This window comes from Megascapheus bottae, chromosome 2 (assembly GCF_031878675.1).
Source record: "Megascapheus bottae isolate mThoBot1 chromosome 2, mThoBot2.hap1, whole genome shotgun sequence".
Lineage (NCBI taxonomy): Eukaryota > Metazoa > Chordata > Mammalia > Rodentia > Geomyidae > Megascapheus > Megascapheus bottae.
Genome location: NC_143510.1, coordinates 93,538,946 through 93,559,970, shown reverse-complemented (window position 1 = coordinate 93,559,970; position 21,025 = coordinate 93,538,946). Strand labels below are relative to the sequence as shown.

Below are 21,025 nucleotides of genomic sequence, written 5' to 3'. Positions count from 1 at the left end.
GTCTGATGACAGGACAGGACAAGCCTAGAGACCTCCCGCTGCTTCAGTGGTGGGGGCCAGGCTTGCTCACTTTCCCCCCTGGCCCCTGCATCCTCCCTCAGGGACCAGGAACCTGCGCTCTGCCAAGAGCCCCGGGGGTAGCTCGTGCCTACTTTTCCTTATGGAGGCAGAAAAGCTCCAGGGCCCTGAAGCTGGGAATCTGACCCCACAGGCTGTGGTTCAGAGAGGGGGAGACCCGTGTGCCGGAAGGGGAAGGGGGGAGGCCATCACTGTGGAGTCTGCCAGCCAGGGCTCTGCTGACTGAGGACAGAGTGCTAGAGCGCGGGAGGTGCCCGCTCACCGTGCCAAGGAACCCGCCCAGCCATAGCACATTAGCCTCCAGAGAGCAGGAAGAAAAAGCCAATGGGAAAGGAGGTGACAGCCAAGGAGCAACGGCCCCTCTCCCCCCACCCACCTTCCCCCACCCACACTCGAGGACCTGTCACCTGTCTGGCCAGACATCTGAGAGTTACCCTTGACTCTGACCTAACTTACCCAGCTGGCCTGGCCTCCTGCTGCTTCCTTTTGTCAGTCCTAGCTGTCCTCCCCTCCTGGCCGGTCCTTCCTTACCTCTGTCCCCACTGTCCAGGTAGCTTATCAGGGATCTAAATCCCTAAGAACCCTCTGTCACCGGTGCTCCGCCGTGTCTTGGCGCCCTCGGTGTGGACTCTGTGCACGCCCTGTATTCTAGCTTTCACCAGTGGGCAGGGGATGGAACCAGGGCCCTGTGCGTGCTAGGCAGGACCTGCCACTGAGCTTCACCCCCACCCCCAGCCTCTTACTGGTGCTTTTTTTTTTCCTGTTGTTGTTGGTGGTGGCCATGGGTCTTGAACTCTGGGGGGGGCCTGGACGCCGTCCCTGAGCTCTTCAGCTCGGGGTTCCCACCCTACCCCTTGAGCCTCAGCGCCACTTCCAGTTTTCTAGTGGTTCATTGGAGATAAGAGTCTCACAGGCTTTAGTACCCAGGCTGGCTTTGAACTGCCATCCTCAGATCTCAGCCTCCTGAGTAGCTAGGATGACAGGCGTGAGCCACCACGCCTGGCTCACTGAGGCTTTTAAGAAGTGACTTCTCAGGCCAGGAGTGTGACTTAGTGGTAGAATGCCTGCCTAGCATGCACAGAGCACTGGGTTCAATTCCTTAGTACCATATACACAGAAAAAGCCAGAGGTGGTACCATGGCTCAAGTGGCAGAACGCTAGCCTTAAGAAAGTCCAGTGACAGTGCTCAGGCCCTGAGTTCAAGCCTCAGGACTGGCAAAAATAAAACAGTGACTTGTGAAGTGAGAGCCAGGGGGCTTGGCTGCCCTGCCGCCCCTCCCCTTCCCAGCATGCAGGAAGCAGCCGTTCTGCAGCTCTTCCCCTGCCTGCCTCTGTGGTGCTGGTGAAGACTGCCTGGCCACAGGGCTATTTCTGGAGGCTGTGCCCAGTGGGGAATTCTGAGCCAGTAGCCTGGGATGGCCCATCGCCCTTTATTTGAGGACAGCTATTTGTGGCCTGGGACCTGGGGGTTGGGCGGCTGCTATCTGTCATGCCACTGAGTCAGCCCAACTGTAGCCAGCGAGCAGCACCCGTTTCCCTCTTCTCCATCTGCTGTCCATCCCAGCTAGCCAGCCCTGGCCTCTGTCAATATTGGTGCTTGAACTCCAATATTGGGCCTGGGTGCTGTCTTTTAGCTCTTTGTTCAAGGCTGTGGTGCTCTACCACTTGAGCCACAGCTCCACTTCTGGCTTTTCTCTGATTAGTCAGAGATAAGAATTTCTTGGATTTGCCTGCCTGGGCTGGCTTTGGCCAGTCATCCTCAGAGCTCAGCCTCCCGAGCAGCTAGGATTACAGGCAGGAGCCACAAGCACCAAAAGCAGCTTCTCGGTGGCCTTCTAGGCAGCTCCGTGCGCTGACCAGTCCTTCCCGCCTGCCCGTGGCCAGTGGGTGTTTGTTGGCCCAGAGGGTGGAAGGGGGACTCGGTGTCCCCCTGGCTCTCCTGTACTTCTTCCTGGAGGTTTGTGCTCTGAGTTTTCCATCCCCAGACAGGATCTGCAGATCCCTTGGCCAGGCACGCTGGTCCTCGCCTGTGGCCCCAGCCCTTGGGAGGCAGGAACATGGGGGATCTGGAGAAGGCCAGCCTCGATCACAGTGAGTTCAAGACCAGCCCTGGCTCCTCATGTGGCCACCTGCCCTGTGTGGCTCCCCCTAGCCTCCACCCCTGCACAGGGCTGGGCTGGCAGTGCACCCGACCCCCTCGGGCCCCCGCTCCCTGCCCTCATTCCCCAGCCCCCCCATTCCAGGCTGGTGATCTTCCCGCTCCCACCCACATCCCCAGCCTGTTAGCACCATGCACCCGTGCCTCCACAAGCCCCTCTCCCACGGTGTCCCGGAAACCACTTCCCTGCTCCCTCAGGTTCTGTGGCCAGGTTCTGCATCAGGGCCTGGGAATTCGCCATGCAAGGGAGACAGACTAACTGGAGGGAAGTCAAGGCTATTGGCACGTGTGCTGGCGAGTCACTCAGAAATCCGTACTCTTGGGTAAAGGCCTATAGACCAAGGCAGCGAGGGAGGATGAAGATAAAAAGGAGGGAGGGGGAGGCAGTTTAGGCCTCCCCAAAACAGAAACAGAAACCAGAAATCATTTCTAGGAAGAATGACAGGTCAAAACCTCACAGATCCCATCCTCTTCTCTGTTTTGTAAAGGTCAAAGAAGATTTCAAATGTCTTCCCTCCCTTCTTCCCTCCCTCCCTTCCATCTCTCTTTCCTTCCTTTCTCTCCCTCCCTTCTTTACTCCTTCCCTCCCTCTCTCCTTCCCTCCTTCCCACCATTTTTTTTGTGTGCTAGTCGCTGGGTGGAAAGACAGGGCCCGAGCTTTTCACTTAGTTTTCCACTTAGTTTTACCACTTGAGCCACACCTCCACTCCTATGTTTTTGTTGGTTAATCAGAGATAAGGGGCTCTCAGAGTTGTCTGCCAGGGCTGACAAACCACAGTCCTCAGCTCTCAGCCCTCTGAGTAGCGAGGCATGGCCACTGATGTGAAGTGTGACCAGTACTAAACAGCACTATCTTGGCCAGGACAGGACTGCCTAGAACTTCTGTCCATCAAGTAGGGGGTGTTGGATGTCACGACCACAAGCCCTGGGTTCCATCCCAAAAAAGCAAAAAAGTACACACTTCAAGGGATTTGATAGGACCCCAAATCTTCAAGTGAACGGGCATAAGGAATACATGAAGTCTTCCAGCTGTCATGAGCATGACATGAAATACAAATTCCCAGGAGCCAGGGAAGTAACTTCCACCTGCTCAAGCACTGCGGGCCTGAGACAGATGGAGTAAGAACACATCCAGGCTGGGTGCGGTAGCTCACGCCTATAGTCCCAGCAACTCATGAGGCAGAGATCAGAGGATACCGGTTGAAAACCAGCCCAGCATGAAAGTCCATGAGATTCTTATCTCCAATTAACCACTAGAGAACCAGAAGTGGAGCTATGGCTCAAGGGGTATGGTGGTAGCCTTGAGCCGAAGAGCTCAGGAACAATGCCCAGGCCCAGAGTTCAAGTCCCATGACCAACCCCCCACCCCCAAAATTAATACTCAGAAGGAAAAACACCCATAAAGGATTTAGTTAAGAGAGTCAGGGCTGGAACCATAGCCTGGAGATGGTCTTAGGACACCTTGTGACCTACTGTGTGGCCGGCCGCCATGTTGAGTAGGTGAACTTTGGGCCAGTCCACCATGACACTCTTGGATTCACTCCTAGGGTCACAAATTCCCCTGCACAATGTGTGAGAAGGGTCTGTCACTCAAGGGTCCAACCCCAACAAGAACCCAAGTGTAAAGAAATTGGGGCAGCTGCGCTAGGTTGAGCCTGTCCAATCCCCCATCTTGAGAGTGTGTTCTGGTTTTGCTAGAATATGCCTTTCCTTTTCTCGCTAAACCGCTGCCTCTGCTCTGAATTCTCTCTCTGTTAAGACAAGTTCCTTTGGGAATCCTCCCCTGGTAACAAGGCGATGAAAGCCACAGGACACTAATTGCACAGTAACCCAACATAATTAAGACCGGATGTTCTCGCTCATTCTCTCTTCCTCCCTCCCCCTCCCCCTCCCCCTCTCCCTCTCTCTCTCCCTCCCTCTGTGTATATTTTATACCCACCCCTGCTTTTTTGTTCTGCTGGTCCTGGGGCTTGAACTTCTTTGGGTCTCAGTGTCATTTCTGGCTTTCTGGCAGTTAGAGATAAGGGTCTCACAGACTTTCCTTTCCAAGCTGGCTTTGAACCATGATCCTCAGATTTCAGTCTCTTGAGTAGCTAGGATTACAGGCATAAGCCACTGGCACCTGCCTAGTCAATGCTTTTTTTTTTTTTTTCAAAACATAGGCATAGAGAACATACAATGGCCTAAGACAAAGTCTGTTGGCCCCTAAAGGGTGTGATGACACATAGCTATAATCCCAGCACTCAGAATGCTGAGGGAGAGGATGTCACATTCAAGGCCAGCGTGGGCAACATTGTGAGACTATGTTTAAAAAGACACCATGGTCTGCTGGCTCAGAGCGGACTCAATGAACTGTCACCTGATTCCCCAAGGGAGAAAAATCCAGGACAAGGTGCATGACAAGATTTTCCAGGACACCGGCAGGCCTGGGCCTGGCTTCCTGAAATCTGAGCTTCATCTTTGTTGTGACTGGAAGAAAGTTTGCTTCTTGCTGGCCAGATCTGGTTGGTGTGGTGGGATGAAGGAAAATTTCAAAGGCTCTGAGTGCAGAGGTGTGGGGAGGTGGGCTAGGAAGAATTGCGAAGACAGAGGTTCTTGGCCAGAACCAGTCTTTGGAGTCTTCTGAGCCACAACAGCCCAGGCTAAACCGCCCACAGGAGTCCAATCTCTGTGCCTCGTGTCCAGGTCTCTGGACTAAAGGTCAGCGGCTTATGGCACATGGCGTCTCTGACTCACAGAGCCAGGACTAGAGAGGTGAACAGCTGAGGCTCCCCTCAGGTCCGCGTCAGCCACGGTGATCAAGGGGTCCCTCCCACCTGAATTCTGGCACAGGAGTCAACGACAATCTATGACTCTGTCTCCCTGCCTGACAAAGGAAGGAGCTTTTTTGGTGCCAGTCCTGAGTCTGGAACTCAGGACCTGGGAGCTGGCTCTGAGCATATTTGCTCAAGGTTAGTGCTCTACCACTTGAACCACAGCGCCACTGCCAGCTTTTTGGTGGTTCGCTGGCAATGAACATTGCAGGGACCTTCCTGCTGGAGCTGGCTTCAAGCAGCAACCCTCAGAGCTCCATCTCCTGAGGAGCTGGGATCACAGGCGGGAGCCCCCAGTTTCCTTGGCCACCAGCTGAGGAAAGGTTTTTTTTCCCCCCTCTCTTCCTCCATTCATCCTCTCTCCAGGATTCTCTTTCTCTTCCTCATTTTTTCCCCTTCCATACAGAATTTCAGACCATCCTCCCGTTTGTGATCCCCCAGCCTCAGCCTCTCTCGGATAACAGGTCTCCACCACCCCGCCCAGCTGGTAAATAACTTTTTGAAATTATTATTGGCTTGCATTTGCTATACAGAGGGGATTTCTTCTTAAATTTCTACACATATTTACCATGTGTCCCAATCAGTCTCATGGCAAGTACCTTTTATTCTGGCAAAAGATTTTCTTCAAAACACGTCTTTCTCTGTGCTAAGGCTACTATATTTAAGAGTATAAATATGCTTCCTTTGGATTACTACAAACAAACTTTATTCTTGCCACTCCTGGGACTTGAACTCAGGGCCTGGACATTCTCCTCGAGCCTTCTCAGGATAGCACTCTCAAGGATAGTGGTGCCACAGCACCACGTCCAGCTTTTCTGCGTATGTGGTACCGAGGAATCAAACCCAGGACTTTGTGCATGCTAGGCAAGCACTCTACCACTAGGCCATGCTCCCACTCCACAAACAAGCTCTTAAAATATCAGCCAGTCACCAGTGACTCGTGCCTATAATCCTGGAGCCAAGCCCATTTTGCTAGTTAATTGTAGATAGAGTTTCTCCGACTTTTCTGCCTAGCCAGGCTTCAGAACTTCTAACCTCTGGACCTCAGTTTCCTGAGTAGCTAGGATTACAGGCATGGGTCATCGGTGCCTGGCCGCTACCATGCTTTATTTAAAAGGAAGGGGAAAGATGAAATAAGAAAAATACTTTAGGGGCCGGGAGTTTGGCCTAGTGGTTAAAGTGCTTGCCTAGCATGCATGAAGACCCAGGTTTGATTCCTCGGTATTACATACATAGAAAAAAGCCGGAAGTGGTGCTGAGGCTCAAGTGGTAGAGCTCTAGTCTTGAGAAAATCCAAGGTCAGTGCTCAGACCCTGAGCTCAAGCCCAGGACTGGCAAAAAACAAAAACAAAAACAAAAACAAAAACAAAAAACTTTCTCCTGAACGTTCAGCATTCACAAAGCAGAACACTGAAAGTTTAAAATATTGCTTCATCCGTCATTGGCTTCTACTTGAAGCCTGCAGGACCTGTAACTCGATTTGTCTCAACGCAGAGGATGGGTTGCTCTTGAGACTTGGGCTGGTCGTTCTGGTGAGGGGTTTCTGCTTCTTTCTGCCTCTCTCTGTGGAGACATCTCCTCCACTTGGCACTCCCTCTATGTGGTGGAAATAAGTGTTGCCCAACTCCAGAGCTGAAAATAAAGCCAGGTAAGATTGCTAAACGGGTTTGTAGTAATTCTGTCCTTTGTAACATCTGTGGTGCCTGTGAGGAGCGGAGGCACGGGCGCTGTGATCCACCGGACTGTGGGAAGCAAGCCTGGAGCACCCTGACCCACGGGAGGTCACAGTGTTTGTGTTGGAAGTGCTGGATTTCAGGTAGGGGTCACGAACATGACCGTGTCATTCCTCCCCGCGAAGCCTCATGGGCCTGCCTGACCCTCCTCTGAAGCCTGGACTCAGAAGGCCACACTAAGCCAGGCTTGTACTCCCAGCTGCACGGGAGGCTGGGATCTGAGGACTGGAGTCAGAAGCCAGCCTCGGCAGGAAGGTCCGTGAGTTTCTCATCTCCAGTGAACCACCAAAATGCTGGAAGCGGATCTGTGGCTCCAGTGGTAGATTGGAAGCCTGGAGCAGTAAAGGTCAGGGGCAGTGCCCGGGTCCCAAGTTCAAACCCAAGGTCAGCACCAGAAAATAATAAATAAATAAACAGATCATGCTGTTCTTTTCATAAACCCAGAAAAGTCCAGAACTGCCTTTCTCTTCCAGTCTCCCTTCGCACGCTCCCTCAATTCTCCCTCCCCTCCCCGTCCTCCGGCCCGGTCCTCCCTCCCCTCCCCATCCTCCGGCCCTGGTCCTCCCTCCCCTCCCCTCCTCATCCTCCAGCCCTGGTCCTCCCTCCCCTCTCCTCCCCGTCCTCCGGCCCTGGTCCTCCCTCCCCTCTCCTCCCCGTCCTCCGGCCCTGGTCCTCCCTCCCCTCCCCTCCCCGTCCTCCGGCCCCCTCCCTGGGCGGTGCCTGTGTTCAGGGGATGACTGCTAATGCTCCTTTGAAGTCGGTTTGGGGGCTGGGGCTGTCCTTGGCTGGTGCAGCGCTGGGCAGGCCCAGGACTCAATCCTAGTGCCAGACAACAGCAACAATACAACATGGCTCTTTTGTTTCAGACACGCCGGCCCCCACAACTGCAAGGAACCCGCTTGAATGATTTCACCTCTCCCAGTCACCATTTCAGTATCTGAAAGCCAACCGTGATCCCTGTAATCCTAAATCCCCAAGCACAAGCATCCCCAGCAACACTTTCTGAACCTGACACTGACCTTGCACTGAGCATGCGCAGGAAGGCACCGCCTGAGCCATGCAGCGGAGGCTTTCCTGCGTGGAAATAAAGTCTGTTGCTGGGCTGGCAGCAGGGCTCAGGCGATGATGATGCGCCGTCTGCCCAGCTTGCTGGAGGCCCTTGGCTCACACCATTCCCTAGTACTGCAAAGGCTGGGGACAAAGACAAAGGTCCCCGGGCCGGGAGGCTCACACCTGAAATGCCAGCTCTCAGGAGGCTGAGATCTGAGGATGGTGTTCAAAGCCAGCCCAGGCAGTTGGTGAGATGCTTCACCACCAACTAACCACCAAAAAGCCAGAAGTGGACCTGGGACTCAAGTGGTAGAGCACCAGCCTTGAGGAAAAAACAAAAACAAAACAAAAGCCCCAGGAATAGTGGCCAGGCTTCCTGAGTTCAAGTACACACACACACACACCCCAAAAAGAGAAGGCCCAAAGAGATGTCCAAAAGGTTCTCCTTTTCTTTCTTTCTTTCTTTCTTTCTTTCTTTCTTTCTTTCTTTCTTTCTTTCTTTCTTTTCTTAATAAAAAACAACTCCTAGCCAGGTGCTGGTGGCTTATTCCTGTAAAACAGATACTCAGGAGGCTGAGATCTGGAGACCATGGTTTGAAGCCTGTCTGGGCAGGAAAGCTATGGGGCCCTTATCTCTACTCAACTATTTTTTAATAACTCCTAGGTGTTTGTGCATGGGTGGTGTGCATGCCTGTGTGTATGTGTTAACTCCTAGGTGTTTGTGCATGGGTGGTGTGCATGCCTGTGTGTGTGTGTTAACTCCTAGGTGTTTGTGCATGGGTGGTGTGCATGCCTGTGTGTGTGTGTTAACTCCTAGGTGTTTGTGCATGGGTGGTGTGCATGCCTGTGTGTGTGTGTTAACTCCGAGGTGTTTGTGCATGGGTGGTGTGCATGCCTGTGTGTGTGTTAACTCCTAGGTGTTTGTGCATGGGTGGTGTGCATGCCTGTGTGTGTCTAGTGCTGGGTCCTGGACTCAGGGTCAGGGTCCGATCTTTGAGCTTTTTTTTTTTGCTCAAGGCTGATGTTCTACCTCTTGAGTATCAGCTCCAGTTCTGACTTTTTGCTGGTTAACTGGAGAGAAGGGTCTCTCACCAGATTTTCCTGCCTGGACTGGCCTCAAAACGTGATCCTCCCAGCGATCCCAACACAAGCAACTGGTGCCCAGCCGAGCTTGAAGATGCTAACTATTTTATTTTCAGCTGGAGGACCAGGCAGCTCTTCTTTACCGTGAGCAGAGTAAGTAGGAGAGTTTGTTTTTATAGTTGGAGGAGTTCTCAAGGAAGCAGGAGCAAACCAATAGCAAATGCACTGCACTGGTCATTTTGCTCATGAACAGTGGACAGGAGACTAAGGAGCTGCAGGCTAGCAGCAGGCCATATGACTCTGGGTGACCTGTGTCTTGGGTGACCTCTCCCACACAGGGATCTAGGCAGAGGGAACTTCTCATGCTGTCAATTGAAATGGGCTTGGTTGGGAAACTTGCATTTGTTGTCTTTCTAATCCCTAATTTTCAGCAGGCCAGACAGACAATTTAGTCTCAGTTGGGAGAAATCTGCACTTATTTTTATTTTTAGGCTGGGATGCACAAGAGATAAACCATGGCTTCTTGTAATGCATATCAGAGACCAGGAGGTATCTGTGCCAGTGGTTCGTGATGATAGTCCTTGCTTCTCGGGAGGATGAGATCTGAGGATTGTGGCTCAGAGCTGGTCCAGGCAGGAAAACCTGCGAGACTCTTCTCTCCAATTAATTACCAAAAAGGTGGAAGTGGAGCTATGGCTCAAGTGGTAGAGTGCTAGCCTTGAGCAAGAACGCTCAGGGACAGCACTGAAGCCTTGCACTAGAGACCCAGGACCAACACCAACACACACACACACACACACACACACACACACACACACGATGGGGGGATGAGGCCTTGTGAGCTCCACCTTCAGAAGCAGAGAAGGAGACAAGGTAGCATTCGCTGGCTGGAGGCCGGACAGCCTGAGACAAGGAAATGTGAGATGTTTTTGTCCTCAACCCAGCCTGGGGCACTGGTGTAAAAACAGTGTAGCATATATCTCCAGGGGGAAAAAGGCCTTTCTAAGAGGCACACAGCACAAATGACACTAGGCTGGAGATTTACTCTGGGGCACAGTGCTTGCCTCGCTACAGGGCCCTGGGTTCCAGCTCCAGCACCACTTCCACTCACACACAGCCCAGTTCAAGGACAAACAGACTCCAGGGGCTCAGGCCTGTAACCCAGCTTCTCAGGAGGCTGAGGCCGGAGGATCATGGTTCAGAGCTGTAAGAAGAGAACCCCACTCCTTATTCCATTCTGGCTCAGGAAGGAGCAGCAAACAGCATCTACAGACAATCTTAAGACCTTCCAGGGCCTGTGGAGGCCCCGTTGTGTTTGAAAACTCCTTCCCCTTCTGGGGGTGACCCACACCTCTCCAGCCCACCCCCCCCACCCCACATCCCTGCCCTGGCACTGCTTCCAGGCTTTTGGTTCTGCTTCTGGTGGATGGGAGTCCTGAAGGCGTGGACTCTTTGGTCTCCAGGATTCTGGACTACAAAGAAAGCATTTGGCTCATGGCGCGTGCGTGCGTGCGTGCGTGCGTGCAGGTATGCAGGTCGTGGGAGGATGCAGCACATTTGCAGCAGTGAGGTCGGGGCTGTGGACCCAGATGAGGCCTCTGGTGCCATGGCAGTCAGATGGGAACAGCGCAGACAACCAGCGATCAGGTGAGGTTCAGGAAGGCCAAGTGGTGGGTGTGTGGGGGCCAGGCCCGGTGCCTGGGGCACAACTGGGTGCACCTGGCTGGGGGCGATGGTGACCCGAAACCTCATTGGCTGGAAGTGGAGCTGACTCGGCGCAGGGGCGGAGCAAGACAAGGACACCTGGCCCCCAGCAGCTGCACCAGCCTGTGCTGGCCGCTTCCTGCCAGGGCGCATCTGCTCCCCTGCGGCCCACAGCCAGCTATGAGCCCCCTGGAGGAGGAAGAGGAGGGCCACTGGGCCTACCTGGAGGAGGACAGCTGGGACCTGTCCTTCTCAGGCGCTGGCTTCCTGGGCCTCTACCACGTGGGGGTGAGCCACTGCCTGAGCCAGCGCGCCCCCCACCTCCTCCGGGGCGCCCGCCGGATCTACGGCTCCTCCTCTGGGGCGCTCAACGCCCTCAGCATCGTCTGTGGCAAGGACGTGGGTGAGTCTGCTGGTGCCAGGGCGTGGAGAAGCGGAGGCCTGGGAGGGAAGGCCAGATAATCTATTGTGCCAGTTTGACTCAGGGCACTGGCTCTGTCCCTGAGCTTTTTTTTTTTTTGCCGGTACCAGGACTTGAACTCAGGGCCTGAGCACTGTCCTTGGGCTTTCTCAAGGCTAGAGCTCTACCACTTGAGCCTCAGCACCACTTCTGGCTTTTTTCTTCTGTATATGCGGTGCTGGGGAATCGAACCCAGGGCTTTGTGTATCCTAGGCAAGCTCTCTACCACCAGGCCAGGCTCGTGCCTCCCCCCCATCCCGCCTTGAGCTTTTTTACTCATGACTGGTGCTCTACCACTTGAGCCAGGGCTCCACTTCTGGCTTTTGTGTAGTTAATCGGAGATGAGTCCTATGAACTTCCCTGCTCAGGCTTAGCTTTGAACCAGGAGGCTTAGCTTTGAACCAGGAGGCTTAGCTCTCAGCCCCCGAGTAGCTGGGATTACGGGCCTGAGCCACAGGCAATCCTGATTCTTGCTAAGAAGAGCACTGTCCGTCCAGAAGGGGCGGGCTCCTGGCAGCACAGCCTACGATCCTGCAGCCAGCCTGTCCCAGCGTCCCAGGGTGTGGCTTCAGGCAGCCTGGGGAGCGTACCTGCCCTTCCTGCACACATGGGCTGTCAGGGCCTCTGCCAGGGGCTCTACTCCCAGGGCCGTGAGAGGCAGAGAGCAGATTTAGAATTTGAACCCAGGGCTTTCTATGCCTAGGACTGGGCAAGGTAGGGGGTAGGGAAGAAAGGAGGGAGAGGAGGAGGAAGGGAGGGAAGGAGAGGCAGGAGGTGCCCTTGGCTGAGGACACCTCCTGGCCATGGCCCTCAGACTTCTGCTGCTCAAACCTGCTGAGCATGGTAAAGCAGGTGGAGCGCCTGAGCCTGGGCCCCCTCCACCCGGCCTACGCGCCCATCGAGCACATCCGGCAGCAGCTGCAGGACCACCTGCCCAGTAACAGCCACATCCTGGCCTCTCAGCGCCTGGGCATCTCCCTGACCCGCTGGCCCGATGGCCGGAATGTCATCGTCACCCACTTCTCCACTCGGGAAGAGCTCATCCAGGTGAGCGGCCTGGGGCTGCTGTGGGTGACCCGTGGGGCTGGCCTGGTGCAGAGCCAGGAAACAGAGACTCCAGAGTCTGTCCATACTGGAGCAGGGGCCGTGAGGCCTGACGGGAGCCGTGGAGGAGCCCCTGGCACACAGAGCAGGCTCCAGGGGTCTTGGCAGTCAGCCCTCCCCAGGGCTGCTCTCCAAAGAATCTGCCCTGTCCCCCTCCAGCCCAGACTCCTAGGGCGGCATGTGATTCAGTGAGTACACACTTATTGAGCAACTATTACGTGCTGGTCAGCTTTTAGGTCCTGTGACTATGGTAGGGACTAGAATAGACAAAACAAAAGCCCTTCAGCTGAGGCATGGCGGATGAGGTAGGATGCAGCCCGCTCTGGGGCTAACCAGGCGAGAAGATCAAAACTCCTGTCAGAAAAGCCAATTACAAACAAAATGATGGGGTGGGGGTGGGGGCGGCTCAGAGGGTGGAGGGCCTCAAGCCCAAGGCCCTGCGTTTAGTCCTCCCACCATCAAAACCAAAACATGGACCCCTGCCTCTGTCCCAGGTGGGCAGGAGCCCCAGGGCCAAGGGAAAAAAGGGTGCTGATGTGGAGGTAGATGGGGGAGGTGGGGGAGGGGCGGGGGGGGGACATGGCAGGCTGGGTCCTGTCACAGCCCTTCTCATCCACCCTCTCCTGGTCTTTACCTGCCGTACACACTGGAGTCCCCAAGACAGCACTGTCTTGTTCTCAGTGCCTCCCACAGAGGGGGCAGCTGGGACCCCAAAGTCTGTTACATCTTCGCCCACCTGGCACAGAGTGAGCCCTCCAAACAATTGTGCTGGACTTGGCCTGCTCCAGGGCTCAGAGCCAGAGCAGGAGTGCATGTGTGTGTGCACACGCAGACACAGGTAAAGGGTGTTATCAAACACCCTGCAGTACTCAGGATCGCCCCCTGCCCCCCAACAATATCCAGCCTCAGGTGTCATGGCGTCTTGTTAAATGGTGCCGTCTCCCAGTGGCTAGAGAGAAGGTGATTGGTTGGCAGCGCCTCTGGCTAGACCAACGCCACAGATGTGGCTTTGCAAGGCAGGCCTGGATTCTTAGGCCAGAAATCCAGCCCAGTAGGTGAGGGACCGGTGCTCAGCACCTCTGTCTTTTGTGTGTGTGGTGTCTGTCCTGGGGCTTGAACGCAGGGCCCGGGAGCTGTCCCTGAGCTTTTCTCACCAAAGCCTAGCGCTGTACCAGTTTGGGCCGCAGCTCCACTCCCAGCTTTTTGGTGGTTAATTAGAGGTAAGAGTCTCACGAACTTTCTTACCCAGGCTGGCTTTGAACCGTGATCTTCTCCTCCTGAGCGGCTGGGATTGCAGCCACCAGTGGCCTCTGTGTTTAGTGGAATGGATAGTGGGGAGGGGCGGGGGGAGGCGAAGCAGCTGGGTTCACCTCTTCCTGTGCCAGAGCCGGCAGAGCACCTGCACAGAGCCCTCCACCTGTGTCCTAGGCCTTGGTCTGCACGCTGTACTTCCCCTTCTACTGCGGGATGATTCCCCCCGAGTTCAGAGGGGAGGTGAGTGTGTGGTCCTCCCTGGCCCCTCCTCTGCTGGGGCGCCCCGCACTGCAGGCTGCAGGGCCTGGCTGCACAGTGGGGTCCCCGGGGGGTGGCCTGCCGCAGCCAGCCCAGTGGGGTGGGAGGGGTAGGTGGCTGCACAACACGGCAGCCCCCCTGCTCACCCGCCCTCCCCAATTCTAGCGCTACATTGACGGAGCTCTAAGCAACAACCTGCCATTCTCCGACTCCCCGTCCACCATTACCGTGTCGCCCTTCCCGGGCACCGTGGACATCTGCCCCCAGAGCCACTCGGCCAGCATGCATGAGCTCAATGCCTTCAATGCCAGCTTCCAGATCTCCACAATCAACTTCTTCCTCGGATTCTCGTCCCTCATCCCCCCCAAGCCTGAGGTAAAGCCCAGCCGTCCCCCCGAACGTGGGAGGCCCTGTGCCCCAGACTCCCCGAGTCTCCACAGCCTCGGGCCCTCCATCCACGCCTGGTGCTCGGGTTGCTTCTGGCCATTTCTTCCGTCTGGGAGCAGATGCCACTCAGGCCGGGTGCAGGTCTGGGGAGGGAGGGCACCCAAGGCGGGCCTCCTGGACGGGGCTCGGCCGGCAGAGCCCAGTACCACCTCCATTTCTTGGTAATCGTCACTGAGAATCAGAGACAAGAGGCAACTTACTCAAAGTCATACAGCTGGGGAATGGCAACCCCGGGACCGAGCAGTCCAGACCTGTGGTGTTGGAGTCATACTGTTGGGTGGCCCCTTGGAGGGGAGGTAGGGCACAGTCTGACCCAGGAATGAATAGGAAACTTCAGTTCTGTCCACATCTGACACTCCCTCAAGGGCAGGGTGCTGGTGTTCGTTCACTTCTGGCTCCTCTCACAGCCCAGGGCTCAGCAGAAATTCTGCCCCGTGCGTGCGTGTGTGTGTGTGTGTGTGTGTGTGTGTGCGTGTGTGTGTGTGCACGCCAGTCTTAGGGCTTGAACTCAGGGCCTTGCTGCTGTCTCTGAACTTTTTCACTCCAGGCTAGCACTCTACTACTTGAACCACAGCTCCACATCTGGCTTTCTGAGGGTCCATTGGAGATAAAAGTCTCATAGAACCAGGCACTAATGGCTCACACCTGTAATCCTAGCTACCCTGGAGGTTGAGATCTGAGAATCACGGTTCATAGCCAGCCTGGACAGGAAAGGCCATGAAACTCTTATCTCCACTTCCAGAAAACTGGAAGTGGCGCTGTGAGGCGCACACCAGCGGGCACACGCACACACACACACACACACACACACACACACACACACACACACACACACACACACACAAAATTTCATGGACTTTCCTGCCCCAAGTAGCTTCAAATCCTGATCCTCAGATCTCAGCTGCTGAGTAGCTGGGATTACAAGCATGAATCACCAGCGCCAAGCTTTCTCTGCTATTTTTTTTTTTTCCAGTCCTGGCCTTGAGCTCAGGGCCTGAGCACTGTCCTTGGACTTTCTCAAGGCTAGAGCTCTACCACTTGAGCCTCAGCACCACTTCTGGCTTTTTGTTACATATGTGGTACCGAGGAATTGAACCTGGGTCTTCATGCATGCGAGGCAAGCACTCTACCACTAGGCCAAACTCCCAGCCCCTGCTACATTTTTACAGAGGACTCCATGGCTCTCAGAGAAGTCACCCAGCAGGGACATCGGGGGACTCCCTGGCCAGCCTACAGATACCCCTTCCTTGCAGTGGGCTCTGATGGGGCAGTTGTGGGCCTATGGGCTCCTCTGCCCACCCAGGCTGGTCCTAGTTGGTCCCCAGGCAAAGGGAAGCACCCGCAGACTTGACAGCCCTCCTGGGCCAGTTCCCATCCCTCTGCTTCCTGAGCCCCCCAACCCCTCCAGCCAGGGCAAGTCTGTGCCACTCACCACCCTGTGGGCCCCCCTGCCTGGAGGGGCCCTAGTACCCCCACAGAGGGGTAACTCGGAAGGCCTATGCTAGAACCTCATCTGGGGAAAGACTGGTTTCTTGTGGTGCCCATTGGTCCTCGGGGGCCCAGGCCTACCCTCCCTACCTGGCTGGTGTGTTGACAGGTGGTGGCTGACAACTGCAGACAAGGCTACCTGGATGCCCTGCGGTTCTTGGAAACTCGAGGTAGGTAGGAGGGCAGGATGGAGGCCAGGCAGGAGCTGCCCCGACACGGTGACAGTGACAGATACAGAGACAATGGCAGAGCCTGGAAGCCCCAAGGAAGGGCTGCTCTCAGCGCTGGGGTGGAGAGCACTGGCCAGGAGGCTGCTTTCTGATTAGCTGTGGTGCGAATAACTAGGTTAAAGATCACAGCAAGAGGATGGCCCATGCGGGCATCTAAACCGTGAGTGGCCTGGCTGGAGAGCTTGGCCAGCATCTTTGGGTAGTTCTGACGCCCAGCCCTGCTCCAGGCTTCACACCCAGCCTCGCTCCACCCTAACACAGCCCCGTACTGGCCTGGGATCATGCTGGCTTTGAATTGCCTTTAAGTGTGTGTGTGTGTGTGTGTGTGTGTGTGTGTGTGTGTGTGTGTGTGTGTGTGTACATGTGTGTGCGCATGTGCTAGTCCTGCAGCTTGAACTTAGGGCCTGGGCACTGTCTCTTAGCTTCTTCTGCAAGGCTGGACCTCAGCTTCATTCCCATGTAGTCCCCCTAACAGGCCTTTGCTTCCTTTTGTAGATAGGGAAACCAAGCCCAGCTGCTGTGTGGGGCGGCTGAGACCCAGAGCTAGGGTAGCTGAGGCTCATTTTGTCCCGGGGGGTGTGCATGGCTGCTCTGACTGTGGTCTCCTCTCCCACACCCAGGACTCACCAAGGAGCCCCTGCTACAGTCGTTGGTGGCTAAGGAGCCCCCAGCCCGAGTGGAGGAGCCCCACGGTGCCCGCCGTGTCCGGGTCCGGCAGATCGGCCTGTCGGTGCGCTGGGACGTGCCCAATGTGTTAGTGAAGGACGTGCCCAACTTTGAGCTGCTGGCGCCAGAGCTGGAGACGGGTACTGCACTCCCCGACCACTGGCCTCCTGTCCAGCGCTTGCCCCCGACCCGCCAGCTTGCCGAGCTTGTGCTCCGTCAGCTGGGTTTTGCTGGCTGCTTGGGCTGACTTTGAACCTGTAGGTGGGATGCCGGGTGTGGGCGCCTGCCAGGAAAGGGCTTTTCATGTGCAACCGTTCAGCCTCCAGAGTGTGCCCATCCCTGTGGTCCTCACCGAGATGGGAGGGGACAGGAGGGGCCACAGAGAGGGCTCCCTGGGTGGAGACGGGCTTATGGCCTCCTTCAATGAGGCTCTGAACACAGCAGCCAGGCACCTACAAGTGCAGGGCCTTCTCAAGCTGCCACTAGCTCACAGAAGAACTAGGCTCTGCCCTAATGGCGCTGACTGTATAACTGTCACAGTTGTAACAACAGGGCCTGTCATCAGGGCCACAAGAAAAACTTAACTAGGAGAACTCTGGTCCAAACTGAAAAAAGAACAGGAGACACAGCTTAAATGGAAGCATGCCTACCTGGGGCCCTGAGTTCAAACTTCAGTACAGGAAAAAAGAAGATGTAACAACAGGAAAGCCTGAGGTTTCACAGGCACAGGTCAGGGCGGTGCCATTAGCCCAAGTGGGCTCTGAGATGAGAAATGTGGGCCAAGGAAGGTGGGGCTGTGGAGCACCGGGACAGTTGCATGGCATATGCAAAGGTCTGGGGGCTGCGGGGAGGGGGGGGGCAGGAAGGTCCATGGGAGGGCGGCTGAGGGAGAGTTGGGGAGCCTCCCGGGATCTAGTGGGCCTCGCTGGGAGGCAAGAGGAAGAGGTGGGAGGTGACGTCCTTCCAGGTCAGGGGAGGGCAGGGCGCGGCTTTCCCAGTGCAGAGCCATCCCGGCCGGGCCTTGCCAGACCCGATGGGCACCTGGAGCCCGGGGGATTCCCCTGGCCAAGGGGGCCCCCGAGGAGCGGCCGGGCTGGCCTGTGGCGCCGGGTCACAGCTGCTGGGTGACCCCGACCTCGCGTGGTCCGGGCCCGGCCGGGGGACCGTGAGTCAGCCGGGCGTCCGCCCCGCGCTCAGCCCGGTCCGGGCGGGGACCGCGCGTGGTGGCGCAGCGGGCGCGGGGCGGCGGGGCGCGGGGCGGCGGGGCGCGGGGCGGCGGGGCGCGGGGCGGCGCGGTGGGCGCGGGGCGGGCGCGGGGCGGCGGGGCGGCGGGGGCGGGCGGGGCGGCGGGGGGCGGGCGCGGGGCGCGGGGCGGCGCGGTGGGCGCGGGGCGGGCGCGGGGCGGCGGGGCGGCGGGGGCGGGCGGGGCGGCGGGGGGCGGGCGCGGGGCGCGGGGCGGGCGCGGGGGGCGGGCGGCGCCTCCCCTCCGCAGGGGCTCCGGGACGCCCGCCCGCCCGAGGCTGGCACGGGCTTCTCTTGCAGCTCTCAGGAAGGCCTGCAGGAGGGACCCCGGGCTCTGGGCCCGCTTCCAGTGCTCCGTGCCCGGGCGGGCGCTGACCTACCTGCTGCTGCCCTACACGCTGCCCTTCGAGTATGCCTACTTCCGGAGCAGGCGGTGAGGCTCCGCGGGGGCCGGCGGGCCGCGGCCGGGGCGCTGGGGGGCAGAGCCGGCGGGGCTCCGCAGCCCGCCTCGGCCCACGCGGGGCGGCGCCCGTCCCAGCCGTGGAGGGCGGGGCCTGGAGGGAGGGGCGGTGGCACAGCTTCTGTGATTGGCCTGCTGGGCGGGATGGGGTGGGGCACAGCTACTGTGATTGGCCCTGGAGGGAGGGGCGGTGGCACAGCTTCTGTGATTGGCCCTGAAGGGTGGCACAGCTTCTGTGATTGGCCCTGGAGGGAGGGGGGTGTGGCACAGCTTCTGTGATTGGCCTGCTGGGCGAGATGGGGTGGGCCACAGCTTCTGTGATTGGCCCTGGAGGGAGGGGCGGTGGCACAGCTTCTGTGATTGGCCTGCTGGGTGGGATGGGGTGGGGCACAGCTTCTGTGATTGGCCCTGGAGGGAAGGGGTGTGGCACAGCTTCTGTGATTGGCCTGCTGGGCGAGATGGGGTGGGGCACAGCTTCTGTGATTGGCCCTGGAGGGAGGGGAGGTGGCACCGCTTGTGTGATTGGCCTTGGTGGGCGGGATGGGGCGGGGCATAGCTGCTGTGATTGTCTGTGATGGGCAGGAAGGTGGCACAGCTACTGTGATTGGCCCTGGTGTCCGGGGTGGGGCTACTGTGTTGAGGATTGGGATCCTCACCCTGATCCTGCCCATTCCCTGGCCTTTGATCCCTGCCTCCCCTCAGCAGAACCTCCGAGAGATGAGGTGTGGGCCACACTCCATTAGGAAAAGGAGGGGAGGGAACAGCATTGCAGGAATATGGAGAAGTATGTGCAAGGGTCCTTAGGCAGAAGGGAGGAGGGCCGGCCGAGGGCCAGAAAGGGGAGGTGGTGTAGCTGGAGCCAGCAGCTGGTAGGCTGCACAGGATGGCTGGAGACCCAGGGCCTGCAGCCACTGCGTGTGTCTGTGTCCTGACAGGAGGCAACACGGTGGAGGGGTCAGGCAGAGAGGGATCCAGCATGTGTGCTTGTGTGTGCATGCGTGTGTGTGTGTGTGTGTGTGTGTGTGTGTGTGTGTGTAAAACAGTTCTCTGTTCTCTAGAGGAAGCTCTGTGACAGTGAACCACAAGTCTTGGTTCTAGTCTGTGCTGAGTTAGTGGCAGTTGTGCTGTTTAAGCTGCCATTGGCCCCAGGCTGGGAGAGCTTTGTGCTGACGATGGTCCTTGTGTGTCAGGCTGCTTGCTGAAGCCACAGGGTGAAATAAACAAAGAAGAAACCTAAGATCTAGCATTTCCAGTAAACAAGTATCCACGGAGTCCAGCAGAGTTAGCCTAGACCCCAGGGAAATTCACACTGGGTATTTCCATGGCTGCAGGGAGAGTAGAGGTTGCATTAGCAAAGGAGGTGACAGTCATGTCCCAGCTCAGGGGTGTTCTCTCCCAGGCATGGTGGATGTCCAGCACATATGATCTCCCAGCTCTCTTTGCTGTGGGGTGGGGCTCAGTTCTAACCACCTTGGGTTGGTGTTGGCTCTGCCATGGCAGCATGGTGGCCATGGTGTTCTGAGTAGGACATTTGGGGCAGTTTCCAGCTTTGGGAAGGCATGAAGAAAGGGCCTGCAGTGGAGAGAGGGTAAGAGGAATGGAGGTTAGGGACTGCAGATGGCTCAGAGAGGTTGTTTGACCTTTGCAGGTTGCACAGCTAATGAACAGGACAACTGGGTATTCCTCATGCTAACCAGAACCCCTGCCTGCCCCTTCCACTCCCAGAGATCTGTGGAGTCTGTGCCTCCCAGGCCACCAGATTATTCTGCTACAAACTGCCTCCCACCCCGGCCCTGCTCTGCAGGAAGGACCAGCACCCACGGCACTGCCCTGCCCATGAGCAGGGCCCTGGCTGGGCTGACCCCGGGGAGTCCTTGGGAGGCTGATATAGGCCCTCCCCGCAGGCTGGCACTGTGGCTGCCTGACATGCCAGCTGACCTGCGCTGGATGAGGAGCCAGCTGAGAGGTGTAACCCTGAAGGTCTGCAGCAGGCTGTGGGCACAGCTCGTGGGGCCAGGCAGGTAAGGGGGAAGGAAGGACCTGGAGGGAGACATTGGCTGTGTCCCAGGCCTTGGGTAGATGGTTCTCCCCTCGCCCCAGCCTGGTCACTGCCCAGTGCCATGCCGAGGCTGCCAGGCAGATGGCACATTAGGGCAGGAGGAGACATAGATGTCCCTTTACCATCCGAGCCATAGCTCCAGACATCCCAGCCCTGCACGCTCACCCAGCAGCTCCCCATCGCCCCACAGTCCTCCTGGGCCCCGGCCTGGAGCCTTGAGGCCCTGCTCAGCAGCACACAGGACTGGGGAGGGGCATGGCTGGGCTCCCCCTGGTGGTGTCACTGTTTTGTCACTGACCCTCAGGCTCTGACACTGATGCTGGCCCTCTGCTCCCTCTGCAGGCTGCTGGTCCCCAGGGTGGTGGATTCCCAGTCACTCCAGCCCCAAGCAGCTGCTTCTGTGGACCCCGTCATTGAGCCCATCTTGACCCAGCAGACCTGTGGGGTGCCAGACAGAGCCAGCCCAGGGGTGAGCCTCTCCTGACTCATCCTGGCTGCCTCTGTGTGCTCACACCTGCCCTGGCTGTGGTGAGCCTCTCCTGACTCATCCTGGCTGCCTCTGTGTGCTCACACCTGCCCTGGCTGTGGTGAGCCTCTCCTGACTCATCCTGGCTGCCTCTGTGTGCTCACACCTGCCCTGGCTGTGGTGAGCCTCTCCTGACTCATCCTGGCTGCCTCTGTGTGCTCACACCTGCCCTGGCTGTGGTGAGTCTCTCCTGACTCATCCTGGCTGCCTCT

General features: G+C 57.3%; 1 protein-coding gene across 1 annotated transcript; it reads left to right on the top strand.

Annotated features, from left to right (window-relative positions):
* The first annotated feature begins 10,461 nt into the window (after positions 1-10,461).
* Pnpla5 (patatin like domain 5, triacylglycerol lipase) lies at positions 10,462-20,811 on the top strand. The gene is made up of 10 exons (XM_090354141.1): positions 10,462-10,562; positions 10,766-11,022; positions 11,894-12,126; positions 13,612-13,677; positions 13,861-14,070; positions 15,740-15,800; positions 16,481-16,666; positions 18,069-18,201; positions 20,133-20,249; positions 20,630-20,811. Exons 1-10 carry the CDS (start codon positions 10,462-10,464, stop codon positions 20,769-20,771), a joined length of 1,506 nt encoding a protein of 501 aa, XP_090210267.1. The 3' UTR covers positions 20,772-20,811.
* Positions 20,812-21,025: the final 214 nt, after the last annotated feature.

What these genes read in the sequence shown, in the direction of transcription:
- Pnpla5 (XM_090354141.1), top strand. Translation starts at nt 10,462, where the DNA reads ATGCAGCACATTTGCAGCAGTGAGGTCGGGGCTGTGGACCCAGATGAG. An exon ending in CCCCCGAGTTCAGAGGGGAG is followed by an intron (nt 13,678 to 13,860) that starts GTGAGTGTGTGG and finishes CCCCAATTCTAG; the next exon opens with CGCTACATTGACGGAGCTCT. An exon ending in GCCTACTTCCGGAGCAGGCG is followed by an intron (nt 18,202 to 20,132) that starts GTGAGGCTCCGC and finishes CCCTCCCCGCAG; the next exon opens with GCTGGCACTGTGGCTGCCTG.